At 39.5% G+C, this 18,850-nt stretch overlaps 2 protein-coding genes across 7 annotated transcripts in view; one reads left to right on the top strand and one right to left on the bottom strand.

The window, feature by feature from the left end:
* Window positions 1-5,802: 5,802 nt before the first annotated feature.
* On the bottom strand, window positions 5,803-8,728 carry LOC101845860 (UPF0739 protein C1orf74 homolog). 3 transcript variants are annotated; one of them, XM_005102305.3, is made up of 2 exons: window positions 8,607-8,728; window positions 5,803-7,632 (listed from the first exon to the last, which is right to left on the bottom strand). In XM_005102305.3, the coding sequence occupies exon 2, from the start codon at window positions 7,630-7,632 to the stop codon at window positions 6,679-6,681; it is 954 nt and encodes a 317-aa protein (XP_005102362.1). In that variant the 5' UTR covers window positions 8,607-8,728; the 3' UTR covers window positions 5,803-6,678. The 3 variants fall into 3 exon arrangements, with proteins under 3 accessions (XP_005102362.1, XP_005102361.1, XP_012940278.1); XM_005102304.3 differs by having other exon boundaries at window positions 8,603-8,727; XM_013084824.2 differs by having other exon boundaries at window positions 8,659-8,724.
* Window positions 8,729-8,821: 93 nt separating this feature from the next.
* LOC101845252 (nucleobindin-2) overlaps window positions 8,822-18,850 on the top strand; it is a 22,993-nt gene continuing 12,964 nt past the window's right edge. For 2 of the 4 annotated variants that reach the window (XR_004858725.1, XM_035970785.1), the window contains exons 1-5: window positions 8,822-8,955; window positions 11,269-11,425; window positions 12,131-12,241; window positions 13,768-13,927; window positions 18,388-18,479. Coding sequence is in view for 3 of the 4 variants with exons in the window: in XM_035970785.1 (XP_035826678.1) it covers window positions 11,294-11,425; window positions 12,131-12,241; window positions 13,768-13,927; window positions 18,388-18,479 (495 nt within the window). In the remaining variant the exon portion in view is untranslated. The remainder of the gene's footprint in view (window positions 8,956-11,268; window positions 11,426-12,130; window positions 12,242-13,767; window positions 13,928-18,387; window positions 18,480-18,850) is intronic. The other 2 variants (XM_013084828.2, XM_035970786.1) reach the window with 2 other exon arrangements.

Raw genomic sequence — 18,850 nt, 5'->3', positions numbered from 1 at the left:
TATCGATGTAGTATTTCTGTTCACTCAAATAAAACAAAGAAATAAGCTCAGGATCAACTCCTCTATGCACACATCCAGACCGTCGTATGTGTGAATGTGACCGCGTGTATGTTGTATCATCCCAAGCCCTGGCTCTGTCTTACCGTTGGTTCTCTTGAGTGCAAGCCCGCCTCCTAAATGATTCCCAGAGCTTCTTCTTGTGCTTCTGCTGCTTCTCTCATTCTGATAAGCATTTACATATTTTCATTTATCATCACTTATATATGACCTCTATTTGTGTTGCAAGTGCCGTAAAAATTTTCATAAAACTAAAACCCAATCATCATGAGGATACGGTATAACATTTTTATGTGTCGCTGAAAGTGTTGCAATGTTCCTCATGTCCATTCACAATTATCACTTTTAAATTTGTTTTTCCTTCCCCGCAGTATGTTGTATAGTTAGCTCTATACAAATGATATGCGAATGCGTGCTATGTATGTACCACTTGTCTCCTCCTTCATATTTGTACATACATACGGTACACAGTCTAGCGCGCACACAGCGAATTCGACGGAATGCTGAAATATTTTTACGAATTTTGCTTTGTATGTCATGTGTGTTTTAAATACAAAAACATATGGAACGTCGTGTTATAAGAAATAATTCAGGACTTGAAAATTTGTTTGCTACGTGTGCATTTCGCTAGAGCTATCTATCATGTACGAGTTCGCTTTTGTGTTTATTCGCTACGTGCGTGTTAGACTGTGTGATTATAAGATACTTGGACACAGAAAATCAAACTGAGCTTTTTATTTTTATTTTTTCCCTTCTTCGAATACTTGATACTTGATACTTGCAGCTTTGTGTACACGCCTTGTATATATATATTATATATGTATGAATCTTTTATGTATTTTTACCGGTATACCAGGACATCTTGCTGAGCTTCTACTGGCACGTGTGTCGCAAGTGTATAAATTTCGATTTGGTATAATATGTGTATGTTTGTGTGTTTGTTACAGTGTATGTTTGTGTGTTTGTTACAGTGTATGTTTGTGTGTTTGTTACAGTGTATGTGGATATGTGTGTGTGTGGATGTGCTGTGCTCCTTCTGCGTTTTGTAATTGTATAAGGCTACATATTGTTTGTGTGTTTGGTGTTTGTGTGCACGTGTAAGAAATGAGGGAGGTGGAGAGAGAGAGACAGGCAGACACAGAGAGAGAGCGAGACAGAGAGCGAGACAGAGAGCAAGAGAGAGAGAGAGAGAGAGATGCTGTGATCTGACTTACAGTATCGACAGATGAGGGTAGTGTGAGGCATGGCTTGGAGTTTTCACTATCCCCGACATTCTGCTTCAGAAGTTCCTAAAATGCAGACCTACCCCGTACAGTACTCTGATAATAATCGGAGCCCTCCAATTTATTATTTTTTTTCCCGTTGAAGAACCCCTATAGGATTTGCGTAAAATCTGATTTTTTTCTTGCATTTCATTTCTATCGGTCGTATGCAACTTGTAAATAACGTGGAAAAAACACAGGTTTATTTGCAATATTTGCATCATTGTTCATCAATGACGTGAACATAAATATATATATATAGATATATATATAGATATATATATATTATATATATATATATATAATATGTATAGATATATATAGATATGTATGCATATATTTGCGATACACAGGTTTATTTGCCATGGTCGGTTCGTAAGATAACCGTATAATCTACTGCAGTTCTGAAGACTCACGATTTTTTTACCAACTGCAAATTCCATTATCATTGAATAGGAAGGATTCTGAGGAGAAACTCCTAATATTTGGTCTCGTTGGAGGGGTCTGCTCTGTCTAGCTCCTTCTCTAGGGTTGTGTCAGCGTCTGTGAGCGTTGTGGTGGTAGATCTATTCTTTTCTTTTGTCACTCCTGAGACTTGCTCGTCACCCTGGTTCTGGCTTTGTTTTACTTTTACCGCCATTCATTATGATGATGTGTTTGTGTGTCTGCGTGTTTGTGTGTGTATATGTGTTGTGTTGGGTTGTGTGTTTTAAAGCCGTTAAAGGTACTCGCACACATTGTGTGTTTGTGTGTGTCTCTGTATGATGTGTGGGGTTTTTTTTGTTTCCTATTTTGTAGCCAGCACACTGTTTGTGTGTGTGTGTGTGTGTGTGTGTGTGTGTGTGACTTTGCGCCATCATGGGTACGCACATGTTTGTGTGTGGGGGTTGTTTTTTTTTTTTGTTGAGCCATCACATTTTTGCGTGTGCTACTACATTGAGTCATTACACACCTCGTGTGTGTGTGTGTGTGCGCGCGCACGCTCATGTTTTACCTTCAACCTTCACCGTGTGTATATATAATTATATGTCTCTGTATGTTATGTTGTGCCAGTAAAATAAGTTGCATTATGTGCGTGTGGTATGTTGAGCCATTATTATGCTTTGAAGGTGTGATCGCGCGCTCATATGACCTTAGCAGTTGCGAGCGCCGTAAAACCTTATACTACTACTAGAAGGTGTGAGTTTGCATGTGCGTGCGTATAGTGTGTGTGTGTGCATGGATGGGTGCGTGCGTGCGTGCGTACGTGTATGTGTAAGAGAGTGTGTGTGCGTGGATGCGTGCGTGCATGCGGGCGTACGTGTATATGTAAGAGAGAGAGTGTGTGTGTGTGCGTGCGTGTACGTGGATGGGTGCATGCGTACGTGTATGTGTATTAAAAGAGAGATATCAGAGTGTGTGCGTGTGTGTTGCGTCGTCCACACAAAACAAACCCTCCTCCTCTACCTGCCCACCTAGACATCATTTTATCATCACTATATGTAGCCTAACCGTATGTCTGAACGACCACCTGGACCTTGACATATCAGCCGTGGACTGTCCTGAGGTGATGTGTCTGTCCACAAAGCTACGACCGCCTCTCGAGACAAATAAATGTGTCACGACGTGGTGGAATCAGGCTCTCTTCAATATTTGGGCTTATAGAGTTATTAATATCGACTTAAAGTTTCTTCATTTGTCTTGCATTTGGCGAAAAAAAAATACCAATCTATCTTGAATAGAAGTCGAGATTTTTGGTATTGATGATGGTTGGTTGACCTGGTATGGGAGGTAAAGTTAATGGGAAAATTACTACCGAAGTTTGGTGACTTCCAAACCTTGGGTATGCTTGGAAACTGAAAATTTACATTTTTTGAGGGTCCTTGATGAACGTTTTCCGGTAACATCCACACAGAAATGCGTTTTTGAATGGACATAAAAGGTGTTGAGTTGAAAATAAACAAATTGAAAATAAATTGCCCAACGTCCAGAAAGATGCTGTTTTCTTTGATCTAATAGTTTTGACGAGTGCCTGATTTCACCACGCTGCCTCACAAATGTTCCACAAGTCGCTCAATTCATTTGTACAATCAAGGGGTCACCGTAGATTTTGTTTTGGGGTCAAGATTCACATTGTAACTTGAAAAATGATTATGTGCTGTTGATTATCAAAATACTGCAGTCTCGCACATATATAGCCTACATAGTATCGCAAAATCGACGTGATGTAGAAATGGTTTCTGTTACGTATATGAATTTTGCTATCATGTACGTGTTATGAATTTATACAAAGTATTTCTGATACTTGTTTAATTAATTATTACTCCTCCTTGTGTACTCTAGCACATCTCGGAGTCAGAGAGAGAGAGTGAGAGATAGATTTAACTGAAACTGCCACACAATGCTTGGCTCAAGCTTTACTCGTTTCATATAATCGGAGCAATATTGGTCAGAGCTTTACCGCTGTATTGTACCTCAGGCGTGGATCAATTACGGCCCGCGGGTCAGATTTGGCCCACAAGCAGTGTTTCAGTACGGTACATAATTTGTGTCACCGCGACACAATGGAATCGGGCGCTCGTCAATTTTGGGGCATTATATTGAGATTGAGTTACAGGTGGTGTCATCTGAAAGCTTGTTCATTTTTCTTGCTTTGGATGAGAAAAATACCCATCTTCCATCTTGAATAGACGTTGAGATTATTTTTTTAAAATAGGAGTGAGGGTCACCCTGTGAGGGTCACCCTGTGTCAGAGGTAGAATTAATGAGAAACTAGCCGCCATATTGGTTGACTTCCAGAGTTTGACTAACTTTGTAAACAGTTAATTTACAGATATATTTTTTACATATTTTTTTGGGTTCTTTTGGTCAACATTTTTCAGTAAAATCCACACCGAAATGTGTTTTTCAATGAACATTAAAGGTTCTGAGCTGGAAAAAAAATAAAATAAGAATTACCATAAGGGCAGAAAAATGCCAGTATCTCTGGTTTTATTACATATAATATATGTCCATGAGCACCTGATTTCACCACGGTGCCGGCCACATAATTTTTATAGAGTACAGCTAGGGGCTTGTTAGGTTTAATTTTTAAATTAACAATTTAGCTGCCTTTGGAACAAACTGTCTTTGATGAAGATATGTGCATTGGTTTTTGTTTTGAGTGTGTGTGTGTGGTTTTTCAGTTATAAAATACAAATAATAATTCAAATTTCCTTGATCCGTTGAAGCTAACACTAACAGTTAGAGGGAGAATAATGTTGTGTGGAAATGATGCCTCAGTTTTGATAGTAGTAGTAGGCCCTGCTTCTTTAATTCTTCTTTCAGAACTGAAATTCTTGAAATCCCCCATTTTTTCGTGTGGAAATTATGCTTGTCTTTTGTCGACCATTGTGAGACTTATTTAGTGATTTGTGAGTGTGTATGTGTGCGCGTATGTATGTATGTATGTGCGTGCACATGGTCTGTGTGTGGGTTTGCCGTGGCAAGCCAATCACTGGAGATGTTTCAATAAATAAAACAATAACATGCAATGACCTGATTTTTCCTTTTATCTGTCCCCGTCGTTTTATGCTAGAAAAATTCTGAAATTATGCAAAATGAGCACAAAAATGTGAAATTATGCAAAATGAGCACAAAAATGTGAAATTATGCAATTCTGTTAATTTTAACAAAGAATGATAAAGGAAAATAATCAGAAATTATGCAAAAAATTATCGAATTTTGCTAAATTATGCGGGGTGCATAAAACCACAGGGACAGTTTGATGTAAAGTGTCTGTGTGTCCGAAGGATGAATGATAATTGGCCGCTTTTAAGGACAAGCGGGCAAACTCGGATTTCAGGGGTTTCCAAAAATCTTGACCTACACCAAATGTGGACTTTGCTCTACCTATAGAAGAAGTTTGGTTTCATTGGTGTGCTACTCATTGGCCCCTTCTTACTGCTGTCTTTCAGCCACACCCCTGATCTTAGGGTAAAAAAGGTTAACACTTGCCAAAAATAGAAAAAAGGAACAAACAAACGACACCAAAAAAACAAAACAAAAACAAACCTAAAACAAACAAAAACAAATACAAAAAGAGAAAAAAAACACCATGGACCATGTTGAGCTGGAGGTATGGGCATTCTTGTTTTAGTACTTGTGGTGGTCGAGCCTTTTACTCGGTTATTTCCCTTCATCTCCAGCCCTTGCTTCACGAGTCAGATTAACTGATCGTTTGGCCTGCACATTTTTTCACAATACCATATCGCCTCTCAACTGAAATGTGGGATGACTTATGGGACCAAGCATAGTTGATTTTGAAGGTAGACCACCCAGTCACAAAACTACAGGACTCCTCTCTCAAGAAGTAGATTCAAAGAAGTATTTCATCAATAGCAACCCTTAATAAATGCTTGAGTAATGGAGACAATGACCTAAAAGGTGTAACTATACAACAATTACAATATGAACAGAACAACAGAAAAGTCGCTTTAAATAATGAAAAAACAAAACAAGCAAGGAGTTTTTTCCGAAATTTATTGGGGAAATGTTGCGATTCTTTGTATGCCTTAGGTGTAGGAAAGATTTGTTATAATATAGCACATATTCCACGCTCTACACAGCAAGCTCTGTGCGCTTACAAAATATTTTATAACTGAGGCTTCTGAGAACTGTTCTAACTTTTGACTTCATAAAATATAGTTATTGCGTCACATGATACCTTTAGAGTAGACAGACTATAAAAATTAGGACAAAACGACAATTTAAGCTACACATCCAGTCTTGGGGACATTCGTTTGTTTGAGTAAAGCGTAAGGAGAGGCTCATTGACACAACAAACTCACCTCTATCTTCCTCTCTGTCTATTTCTGTCTGTAGGCCTCAATTTATCCCTGCAGGAAATGTCCGTTACTTGGTATCAGTATCAGTGTACTTCTATTTACCCATACAAACATTTATATATATTCATGAAGACCTCAAGTACGATAATATACCAGTGTCTGTGGTGTAGACCTAGCAGTTGGGCGCTTCGCTGTCGAGCACAGGACACCCAATTTCGATTTCTACGAGGGGAGAACTTTTATCAGATATACATCTCAGTCTTTCTTCCTGGGATGTTTAATATCTCTGCTCTGTCAGCATTGGTTGGCCCTGACATGCAGGGTCAAAGCCCTCCTCCTAAAAGATCTAAATTGAGTCCATGGGGGCTTAAATTAAAGCACCGACATAAAAAAAAAAAACAGTACATATGTAACTTAAAGAGCATGTTAAACAGTTTATGTTTTATTCAAGAGCATCAACAGGAACCAGTGCATCTTACTTCTTACCACACTAGATCACGTCAGCCTTAAGAAAAGTAACTACACTATTTATAATTGACCAATGCCGGAGCTGGTCACAAGCACACAGCTTGGGGCTCAGTCTTCTGTTCGCTTAGACGAACATCGGAGAAGATTCTAGACCAGGGAACACAACTCTTCCACTCTGCAAACCACTCGTGAAGGGACGAGCCGAGTAAATGCACCACATTTTCTGGCACAGTGAAAGACAAAATGGTGTGGATATCTGAAGAGTCCTTTACTTTGGATACTGTAGTCGATAACTCTGTGACATAATTTTTAGCCTTTCCATTGTTGCCAGAACAAGTCGAGACAGGTAATTGTGCGCAATTGCGATTTTTCTCAGAGTCCGAGTCTTTAACTTTACCTTGTCCAACAGAGGAAAAATTTACATCACAGACCCCGTCCTGAAGAACTCCTTCCACACAGAATAAATGCAAGGGCAGAGAACTGAGGCAATGCTCAGCGCTCTCGCTGACGTCGTACCAGTAGACACTCGGGTATCCCAGCAGCAGGCCAAAGAGACAGGGAACGTTTAACGTTTCGCTGATGTCCACACTCCGGTGAACCACCTGTCTTTCCCCCTCCACAACAGTCATTTGGCGAACACAATCCTCAAACACTCGTTTAGTTTCAGAAATCCGATCATCATCCTCATTCAAAATGACAGGAAGTTCCAGTCTTTTCGACACATCGATGAACGTTTGCGGCCGCCTCGTGCCATCGTCACAGAGAAAACTCCACGACACGAGAGCTCCATCCCCACCACCGCAGCGAAACAAAAATATGTCCAAACCAACAGTCAAGGTCAAGATTCTGTTCTCTGTGAGTCGTGCATCATGAGAGGTCAACAGGAAGTCCTCCATCTCCTGGGCACTGACTGCCCAGTGGTCAAACAACAGTGTCTGTTTGATTCCCTTATCAACCAGCAAGATGTTCTTTGCTGCCGCACACCACTTTTTGCTGGCCCTCCTCCCAAACTTTTGGCACATCAGCTTTCTCCACTCCATCTGTAGGAAAACAAAACCGAAGAATAAACTTAAAATACAGTCAAACCTGTTCCAACTGCCACCTGTACAAGACAATCACCTTTAAAAGTGGACACTTCCCATTTCCTCCCTTGCATATTTATTGTTTAACATTATGTAAGATGACACTGTGAACGACATCCACCTGTCTAGGACAACCATTTTCCTCTTTCACAACGGGTGGCCGTCTTCGACAGTTTTGATTGTATAGTAACTTGATGCTAATCTTTGGAAGTAGAACTTGTAAACAAACCTGACCTCAATCTCTGAGCGCCAATATCGATCGAAACAGCGAAATTCTTGCAAAAATCGTTGTTTTGTTGTCACTATGTAGGCTAGATCTAAGGGTAAACAACACGGAGCCTGATAATAAAAAGGCCCATCAAAGAAAGATATTCAACTAAATTTGTGAAATTCTTGCATATAAATGTGTGCTAGGGCTAGGGTGATATCGCTACAATTTTGTGTTGATTCCTAGGGATTATAAGGACGTGTAGAGCTGACAAAATGCGGTAAGTCGAAATTTTCGAAGAGCTGTTGCGCAATTTTTTTTCTCATTCGTTTTTGTCCGAAGGAAAATGCTATACAAACAAACAGATTATACTTATAGCTCACAGTTATTGATATAAACAGATTCCTCTATTGATTCCCATCAGTTTGGTAGACTCTCTATATGACAATATATATTAGAGTAACTTAGAGCTTCACAGTAATGCATTAAATAGATGCACCCCAGGTCTAAAACTGAACAGGGAAAAATAATTCTGTCCAGAGCTTGAAAAAATCATGGACGGAATCAGTTAAAAGTTAAATCACTGATTTTGATGTTGTGCCAACAATAGAAACACATTTTCAGGCTTAAATAGATCTAGATCTAGATTTAGATCTAGATCTAGATCTAGATCTAGATACCAGTAAAATTATTTCATTTGCTCATGATTCACAATCGCACTTAATTTGAAACTGGAATAGGATCACAACAAGTATTCAGTGCAGCAGCATTTTTACGTCGTCACGTCAAACCAAAACAAACTTGTCGACAGCTAGAGTGACTTCCCTTAGGCCTATTGGCTTATCGGCCGGAAGCTGAAAATATAAATCACACTCCAAATGGTAATTTGAGCCTAAAGTCGGAATCTGTTTGTATCGATTCTGGGATTGCGCGTTAAGGATGAACAGGTCGTGGGCAGGGAACAGACGACAGTGACTTCCCCTGGTACACGTCTTCATCCGGTTGCTGCAAGGATTTGTTTGGTGACGATAATCCCTAGCAGGATTCATTTACGGAAACTTTTCATACGAAAGGTAACATATAGATTCTAATCTAGATCTATATCATATATCGTTGACTCTGTGCACACATTTCAGATTGTTAGATTTTATCGTTGGGTCATGAGATCTAGCCTACAGATTGATTTCCCGTTGTCAGGTCTAATGAAAGTGATGGAGTGTAGGTAGGGTAGGTCAGTCAGTGGAGTCACTGTAACTGTAATAATTATAATATCATCATATTTTTATGTCCTAATTAGAATCTAATTATATTTTTATCGTCATAAGCACCATGATGATGTGGCTAGATGTACAGGTGGCGTTAAGATCTTCCATAATCCCCAACACTTGTTGAAGTATTCAGTTACTTTTAATTTAAAAAGGTATTTGTGGGTTGGTATTTTACTGTCTACAGACCAGCTCTATCGGACTCCACTTCTACTTCTAAAAGTGAGTATTTTATGAGTGTAAGCAGGAGGTTAAAAATATAACTGTCATCGGGGGATTTTACGTAAAACCAGAATTAGAACTAGATTCTAGATCTAGATTCTAGAATTACTTACAATTGTTTCAAAAGTCAAAAGACTGCACTCTCATTGCCCAAGCCCAATGGCAGTGAAGTGTCTAGATCTAGATCTAGTAGGCAACACGGTAACCGACAACTCAGTCTCAGGGTCTTCCCACCACCACTACAGCATCATCATCATTACTTCCACTACCATTTGTCTTTCCACAATTTCATTTTGTTGTGTATAGATCTGTTGGTTTTTCTGTAAATTTTTTAAATATCGCATCGCACAAAATCGACAGTCGTGGTGGCCTCTTCCAAACACCTCTTCCCTCGAGCAAGCCGAGCATGTGTGATAGCTAAGCGCAATATCCTCATTGTCGACATATAATTAACTTTGCCCCCGGCAAGGTCAACTCAACTTAGTTGTTCTGTTCATACTTAACTTAACTAACTAATGATGCAGGGAGGGCCAGTTTTAATCTAAGATCTAGATTTCTAGTAATTGGAATCTGTATTATTAAAGCTCACTTCTCAATTGTTATCATTATAAATCGAAAAATGTTCTTTTAAATATGCTGGAAATATTTAGGAACAAGGGTTGGAAGTCAGAACGGACGTCATGCTGGACTAAATTCAGAATCTGAATATGATTTTTGTCTTTCGTAATCTGAATAGAATATAGTCACTTCATTTTTTATACATGGAGTGTCTGGACAGTCTGGCGTTTTGAAACTTAGCTAGAATCAGATTTCTAAACTCTTGCTTCCCTATTAATTCAGACAGATTCCAAAAGCGGAAAAAACAAAAACAATGTCATTGTACAAGAAGAGTTTTTTCATCATTTCTTTTAAAAATTGGTTGTTGTTTTGTTTTTTACTCAAATGACGGTTAGGCAGCTAGGCGAGCCAAATAATCATACGTAATAATGATGGCTAGATTGACGAACAGCAAAAAACAGGCCTACTCAAAATTGTGTATAAATTTTTAGTTTGCAATGCCTCTAAAGTAGATCTGTAATTGAGATGAATCCAAAAGGTGCCTTACTGACAGTGCGTGCATTTTAAACCTGAATGATTACACAGGGTCGGTCAATGTGGCCTACCTAAGTACGCCTAGACTGGCAGGCCTGCCGTACTTAAAATAATGATGGCTGAATTGTAAATAAAATTTTAGTTTGCAGTACCTAGAGTATTTTTACATTTTAAAAGAAACCAAAAGGTGCCTTACTGATACACATTGTATGTATTTTAAATCTGAATAATTACTAGAGACTAGATCTAATGAGACCTGTGTACTCAACAGGTTTCGGTCAAAAGGGCCTATTTTTAGAACCTTACGGCTAGACTGGCAGGCTAAAGTACAGCTAGCCACATCGTCGTTTTATTTAGGCCTACCATCATTACGGTTTATAACCCAATCTCGATTCTACTGTTGACTGTTGAGATTGCTGTAGGTGGGTAACTACTAACACTACATGAAATTTAGACATATAATTAGGAGCCTACAAGTACCTATAATAAAATATAATCACCCTGACACATTACCAATGTCTAAGTCTTGGGGGGGGGGGGGGAGTGCTGCTTTTATCCCGTCCACCTTTAATAGGGGCCCCCCCCCCCCCCCCCCCCCCCCCGACACACTCCCACACAAACCCGTTCTCCACTCACTTTGAGATACACGTGACTTGTTGCCAGATTGGGGGTGGGAGAATTTATTTCAAGGTGCCTCTATAAATAGTAAAGAATGTCATTAGTCTTTGTTCTTCCCATTTTTGTTGAAAATTTTGCTTTTTATTCATTCAAGTTATAAACATAGTCACCCTGGTTTATATTTCGCAGTTCAGGACACTACTCTATCATCAATATGGGAGACTACAGATTACCAAGGCTATTATTAGTACTGGGACTGTTGTGTGTCCCCTTAATTATGGGCAAGCCAGTGCGAAGAGGGCCACCTGCGCCAAAACCAGTGGAGGAAAACTCACCCGAGGATGTGGTAAGAACAACAGGATTCATTTTTTAAGATTATATATTGTCTTGGAAGTATTTCCTCTGAAGTGTGATCTCAGTCTCAGATCATAGAGGATTTGAAGGGGAAAACTGCTGTTTAAACTCTCTAAATAATATAGTAGTGTTACAAAATGCCCAGTTGCTGTAGTATTTGCTTGTTTTATCATGCTCTAGTTCAGCATGAAGTATCTCGCCTACCTCTAAAAATTCTTTTTTTTTAAATCAAGAGACGCATGCTATGTTTGGGTTTGATATAGTTACACAAAATATTCATTGATTGTCCTAATAAGATGACTGGACTTTTAACTTTAACACTTTGCCATCATATTTTGGGGAAAATCCAAAGAAACTGGGTGGTACACATCTCCTGTCGGCGAGATGAGGCGGCAAAGTGTTAAAGAGAACATGTGGACTGACAGTTTTCGTAAATGTGAAACTCATTGCTGGCGGGTAGTTGGTGGGTGCTCTGGTGTGGTCTGCTCCTTCTTTCCCATCAAGCATCTCTATCGTCTTTATCTCTCCTCCTTTTTTTTGTGTTTGTTACTCTCTTGTAACATCTCTAATATTCGACACGTATAAAAGACCATATATAAATTGAGTTGCAAGTGCCTTTTATAAAACTCTTGCTAAAATTAAACTCATTGTTGTGTTTTGCAGTGATTAATAATTGTTGTTTCTATGCCCCACACAGGACAACACAGGGCTAGCGTATGACTCGTATCTACGACAAGTTGTGGAGGTGCTGGAGAGTGACTCAGAGTTTAGGAAGAAACTGGAGACTGCAAATGTTACAGACATTAAGGTAATCTCTTTGAAATTCTATAGATCTATAGTTATGTAAAATTCTGACTAAAGCGACCCAGATCTTGTTGAGTAATTATTATTTTTTACGGCGCTCACAACTGCATAAGGTCATGTGAGCGGGCGGGACACATTAAACATTTTCAGTTGGTAGGGAATTTTGAATTTTGCTCAGATGGCGGCCGAAGCCTACTCCTATTGATTTTAGACCACCAAGGGATCTTTAACGTGCGCAACTTGCACACAAGACCTCCGAGATTTTTTGCCCTTGTCCGAGAAGACCAGGTGTAGATCTTTCCTACCAGAAGATCAGGGGTGTGGCTGAAATACAGCAATAAGAAGGAGCCATAGAGTTGCAGTAGAAAGGCTGCAGAAAGAGTCAGGAGCCCAGAGGAGGGGGCAAAGGAGGTGAGGGGGTGGGGGCAGAAAATGGAGACGAAAGCAGATGACAGAACATTATTGGAGAGCAGGAAAGGAGGTGGTAGGAGACAATTATAGAGAAGAAAATTTTTCCGTCACTACCCGGATTCAAACCCGGGACTTTTGAGGCGAACACCTTAACCTCTAGGCCACGAGAGCCCCCCTTGTTGAGTATGCACCATTGGTCAGTGATGATAGCTAACTAGAATAAAGATTGGACTCGGCTTCACCTGTAAAGTTTGCCTTCTTTTATGCCCTGTCTGTTGATGAATATCATCATATATGAGGCATGCTGGCAAAATGAGTTACGTCTCGAATTTTAACCGTGTATGACAAATCTATTGGTTGAGTTTGTAAATCTGTTAATATGAAATAATAACAAACATGACATGTTAAACTAGAAGAAAATAACATCGGTTGAAAATATACAAATTTGACCCTCCTTTTGCAGATTCTGAGAAGGAATGCATTTGTAAGCCTATCTTATATATATTATCATATATTTTCTAGGCAGCACTTACTGATATAATACATGAGTGTGTGGCAGGGTGAGGGGAGATGTTGAGGCTCTAGTTCTCTTGCCTTAGTTTATAATAGTTTTATAAAAAGTCAGATCGACTGTTTAATCTGATACTTCGCCTTACAACACTTTGAAAAGTGACGCATGACTGAGTCTTACTCTGAGCAGTTGAAATGTATGATGTACCCAAGTAGCCTTGTCATTGTGTTTTTAAAGTGGGATCTATAGTTGAATAAATGATGGATGGGGAAAGATGGCGGGGAATTACTTTTATTGTCCTGGTGTGTCTTTTTATTAAAAACAGCCGTGCTAAAGCTTAGCTGCATCAAAATGTGACTGCAAGACTTCACATCATGTGAGAGTTTGATTTCCAAGTGGGGAGAAATATTATAAAGTTATAAAGTATCTCAGTCTGTCTGCTGAGATGTTGTATCCCCCTCAGCCAGGGTTGGCCCTGACGGCAGGGTCAGAAGCCAGCCTCCTAAATGATCAAAATTGATATGGGCGTAAAAACAGCTACATTTAAAAAAAATAAATCTAAACTGCAACTTGGTTTCTGTTTCCCTCCTCCCACCCCACCCCCACAGAGTGGCAAGATCGCTATGTACCTGGAGATGGTGAACCACACGATCCGCACATCCCTGGACGAGATCAAACGCCGGGAGGTGGCTCGACTTCAGGACCTGGCTCGTCTCGAGATGCAGGCCGTTTCGGGTACGGAGTTGATAATGAATGCCCTGCTCGGAGGTAACATCGTTGTTTCGTGAACGTGTGTGTGTGGTACGAGGCTTTTTTGCCCTCCACCTCCTGGGCCTGACTGTCACTGTCACACCACCTCGACCACCCTCCTTTGTTTGGGCTTTTTGCATGCTGAGTGCATCCTTCAGTTTTGCACTACGTGATTTTTAAATTATTTTTTTTAGATTGAGTGATTGTAGCTAGGGGTTGTGCGAGTCCGGTATTTTGGACTCGAGTGTGGGTGCGAGTAAGTATAAGGTACTCAAATGAGTACTTGAGTATAAATACTCAAGTGATTGTAAAATACTCGAGTAATTACACGAGTACTCGGAGGTTTCAGATCAGAGTGAGTACTCGCAGGGGTTAAGTACTCAAGTGGACCCAAGTACTCGCACACCTCTTATTGTAGCCTCTCTTGTGTTGTATATTTTTAGATCAATATTTTTCTTCTTATCTCAGTGGGCAGATGGTATTTGTGTCGGCTTTCCAGACCTGGTTGTACTACTGTTTAGATAAAAGTACATAAAGACCTTAAGTTTTACTAGTTTTGCTCAATGAGAGAATGTACCGTAAAAATTCTTTGTAAAGTTTGGTAATTTTTTATTGGATGTAAGTTTAGAAGTGAATTTAAAGAAAATTTAATTGTTTTGTGTCTGGCGATTTCAACAAATGGAAGTAATAGATGTTTGAATAAGTGAGTTACACAAATAACTTTTTTTTTTAAATCAATGTGATAATTGTTTTACATAATGACAACTTTCACTATGACTATGAGACTGTATAAATGGGCTCAACGTGTAATTACGTTAATTCATGATCATGACACCCTGGAAGACACGGTAGCACAGAGAAACATACACGTAGACCTTCACAACTTTCCCGTAAAGCTCCTGGTTTTTTCCTTAAGTACAGAGAAGTGAGCTGAGAGAGAGAGAGAGAGAAGAAAAGAAACAAAGAGAAATCATATTCTTTGTTTTATCATTAAGCACATCGAATACTTTCTTCGTGGAAACGGACTATAGAAGTAAAATTTATGATTATTCATATTATTAATATTAAAACTACCTGGGACCTACGGGTAACAGCTGTTGATAGGGGAACTGATTAGAAAGAAAGCTTAAGTTTTCTAAAAGCAGTCCAGTGACAAATCAATGCACCCAACACCTTATAGATCAGGAAAAGCTGTCCTTGTATCAAAAACCTCAACACTGAAACAGAGAGAAGTGAGGATGACGGAGTGATGAAGGGGAAGTGGGGGGGGGGGGGGGGGGGGGATAAGACTGATATTGAGGAATTGGGGAAAATAGAGCGGGGAAATTAGAGAGAAATGAGTAGTGTAGAGAAATTTAGAAAATAATAGTGGTGGTGTAGAGAAGTTTAGAAAATATAGTGGTGTAGAGAAGTTTACAAAATAATAGTGGTGTAGAGAAGTTTACAAAATAATAGTGGTGTAGAGAAGTTTAGAAAATATAGTGGTGTAGAGAAGTTTAGAAAATATAGTGGTGTAGAGTAATGGGGGAAATAGAAAAATGTTTGGAAAATAGAGTGGTTCAGAGAAGTCGGGATTTCCTAACATTAAAAGGCTGAATTATAAACCTTTCAGGCTTTAAAAACAACCTTCTTGTAATTTCTCGATATTAAAAAGGTTGTATTAAAGACCTCAACATATGAAATAACATTTATTTTTCTCATATTGTGGCTTTTACTAAAACCTTATGACTTCTCCTGTGATCCAGCTTCTTGCAGCTTCAGTTGTCGTAAATCTCTTTGATATCTGGCAGTTTATTAAGATAATTTATCGATTTTCCTCAAGCGAACCCAACCCTACATCTCCCTCCACCTAAGTTGCCCCTTCACCACCACCACCACCCCCCCACCCCCCAATCCTCAAATGATGTCTCACTAAATGTGAGGCTCCCGTTCTGCTTATTATGATGTTTCTCTAAATGTGAGGCTCCCGTTCTGCTTATTATGATGTCTCACTAAATGTGAAGCTCCCATTCTGCTTGTCATGTCGTCTCACTAAATGTGAGGCTCCCGTTCTGCTTATCATGTCGTCTCACTAAATGTGAGGCTCCCGTTCTGCTTATCATGATGTCTCACTAAATGTGAGGCTCCCGTTCTGCTTATCATGATGTCTCACTAAATGTGAGGCTCCCGTTCTGCTTAGTATAGTATAGTATAGTATAAGGTTTTACGGCGCTCGCAACTGCTAAGGTCATATATGCCGTTCTGCTTATCATGATGTCTCACTAAATGTGAGGCTCCCGTTCTGCTTAGTATAGTATAGTATAAGGTTTTACGGCGCTCGCAACTGCTAAGGTCATATATGCCGTTCTGCTTATCACATTCAATTTTTGCTCTGTAGACCTACTTCCCTTTGTTGAGAAAGCGGGTGGTTGGAGGGTGCCACATGTAGGTCCTACTTCTTCTTGACTTTCCCTCTGTAGTTATTACTGTCTGTCTAACGTTTTCCCAGCACTAAATGACACCATTATTATTGTGTCAATGTGCTTCTTTTTTACTCAAACTCAAATTTGTTGAGAAAACAATTTTTTTTTTTCCTTTTCAAGAATGGGTGTTCAGGGTCAGTTAGTGCACCAGGTGCCTGTGAGTCATTTCATTTCTCTTACAACACACTTTGTTGAGGGTCCAGGTGTGGCACTGGTAATGTCAGAGAGTTGGTACAAAGATTGATCTGAAGAGTTGTTCGTTTTTTAGTTTTTTTTTCTCTCTGTGGGGATGGGGATTTTTTTATGGGAGAGGATGTGTGCAAGTTGGTATATTATGACCACGTTTGGATTTATATAACTTGTTTAAAAATGGGGGGGGGGGTATTGTTTTAGCTTTGGGGGATCTTTTTTGTTTTCATGTATTACCTACGTCTGCTTATTTTTAATAGAAGCGTGTTTGTAGTCTTGGCTCCACTTTGCAGTGTGATTTGTTGACATATCGTTTATATATATATATCTACTTATTTGTACAATGTGTGATTTATACGTGTGTTTAACTAATTTTTTTTGTTTTTTGCAAGGCTGAAGTCACCTCATCATATGTGTGTGTGTGTGTGTGTGTTTCATGAGAGCAGGCAAATAACCTCTCTTTTCAGTGTCTCTAACTGTTGCTGTACTGTATCCTTAACACCCCAGAACTCAACAGAAAAAAGTGGGTTGTTGGTGGGTGCTCTGATGTGGTTTGTTCCTTCTTTCCTATCCAACATCTGTCATCTTTATCTCTCCTCCTTTTCTTTGTATATTACTTTCTTGTAACACCTCTAATCCTTGGCACTTATATGACCTAAATGTGTTTCAAGTGCTGTAAAACTCTTTGTAACACTAAACGAAAAAAAAAAAACGACAAAAGAATGGCCGACTGTTACAGTAGCATTGTTTCTTAGAGGAAAAAATTCTGCCGGTTCAGTTCCCTGTTTAGGGCATTTTGTTTAGGGAAACAACCATGGGCTGAGCTTTTATGCTTCGAACTCAGTTGGGTTTTTTTTTCCTTTTTTGCTACGCCCCTGAGAATCTGAAAAATGTTGGAGTCCAGCCATCTCCCCACCCGTCCCCGATCATTTTATTATATGCCCCTTTTACCCCCCCCCCCCCCATTCCCAGTCATTTAGCGCTTTTTTTTTTTTACCAGTTTGTGCTTCAAAATTGTTTATCATTGCTGTCCAGGTCAGTTAGGGATTAATTGTGTTCAAGAATAATAAGATCTGTAAACACTATGTGTTATGTATGTGTTAGTATATATATATATGTGTGTGTGTGTGTAGTATATATCATATACATTATCTATATCCATGATTCTTTTTTTTTTGTTCAGGATGGGCTTGTGTAAATCGGAAGTGTGCTCAGATAGAGATATGTTTATGTCGTCATGGTGCTACCAGTATGGCCTAACTCATTTTTTAAACTTTCTCATGTAGTGTCCCAAAATCTCACAGTAAGGGTTGTACAGTCGATGCAGCTTTTCGGTGGGGGGGGGGGGGGTCGGTTATTTCTGTGATTTTCTCTAGAAGAACCGTTATTTTTCAAAGTATTAATTGTTTAATGGTGAAACCCATTTTAGTCTTATATCTATTGTCTTGTTGTTTACAAATGCAACTGTTTTCATGTTCAAGTTCACTTTACTTACTTTTACTTTTCTGATCCAGTGGCCATTTGGGTTCTAGCCCTTCGGTCTGTATGTTCAGGTTCACAAAATCCCACTTATCCATGCCCCTTCTTTCCTATCAATTAAGCATCTATCAGGTGTGTCTCTCCTCCTTCCTTTTTTTTTTTTTATATACTGCTCTCAAGGAACACCTCTAATCTTGGGCTCTTACTTATATGACCCAATTGTGTTGCAAATGCTGTAAAACTGACTGAAACTGATGAAATCAACTCCTTTACTTACTGTTTGAGTGTTTTCACAAAGTCCCGGAGTCGTCCTTGGTCGTCATAGGTCAGTGTTTTGTCTTCCCCCAGGAGGTATCAAGAACATGGAGATCCCCAGCCACTTGGACGTGAGGAACCCACACAGTTTTGAGATGAAGGATCTGGAGGCCCTTATCAAGAAGGTGATACTTGGTTGTTGTTTTGGATCATCTTTTTTCGTTTATTTGTTTGGTTTTGGGTTTTTTGGGGGATGGGGTATGTTGGTAGTGTTACTTTTAAAAATGAATTTATTGGGGGGGGTTTTTGTTATGTTTGTTTCTTTAACTGGCATCTGTGGTGTAGTGGTTAGGCGCTTCGCTGTCTCACCAAGGAGACCCGAGTTCAATTCCCAAGTTGGGAGGAATTTTTGTTATGAAGTATATCAGTCTTTTTGCTGTTTGGATCTTGGGTCCCTCTTAGTAATCCAGAGTGTGTGTGGGGGGTGGGGTTGATTTACAGATTTATTTGGATTTGAGGGTGAGGGGGGGGGGGGGGTTAAGGGAACTCATGCTCT

This window comes from Aplysia californica, unplaced genomic scaffold (assembly GCF_000002075.1).
Source record: "Aplysia californica isolate F4 #8 unplaced genomic scaffold, AplCal3.0 scaffold00320, whole genome shotgun sequence".
NCBI classification, from domain to species: Eukaryota; Metazoa; Mollusca; class Gastropoda; order Aplysiida; family Aplysiidae; genus Aplysia; species Aplysia californica.
Note: the sequence above shows the minus strand (reverse complement) of the source record. Positions and strands in the feature narration are given on the sequence as shown.

Excerpts from the sequence above, each read along its gene's own strand:
- LOC101845860 (XM_005102305.3), bottom strand. The coding sequence starts at position 7,632 with ATGGAGTGGAGAAAGCTGATGTGCCAAAAGTTTGGGAGGAGGGCCAGC.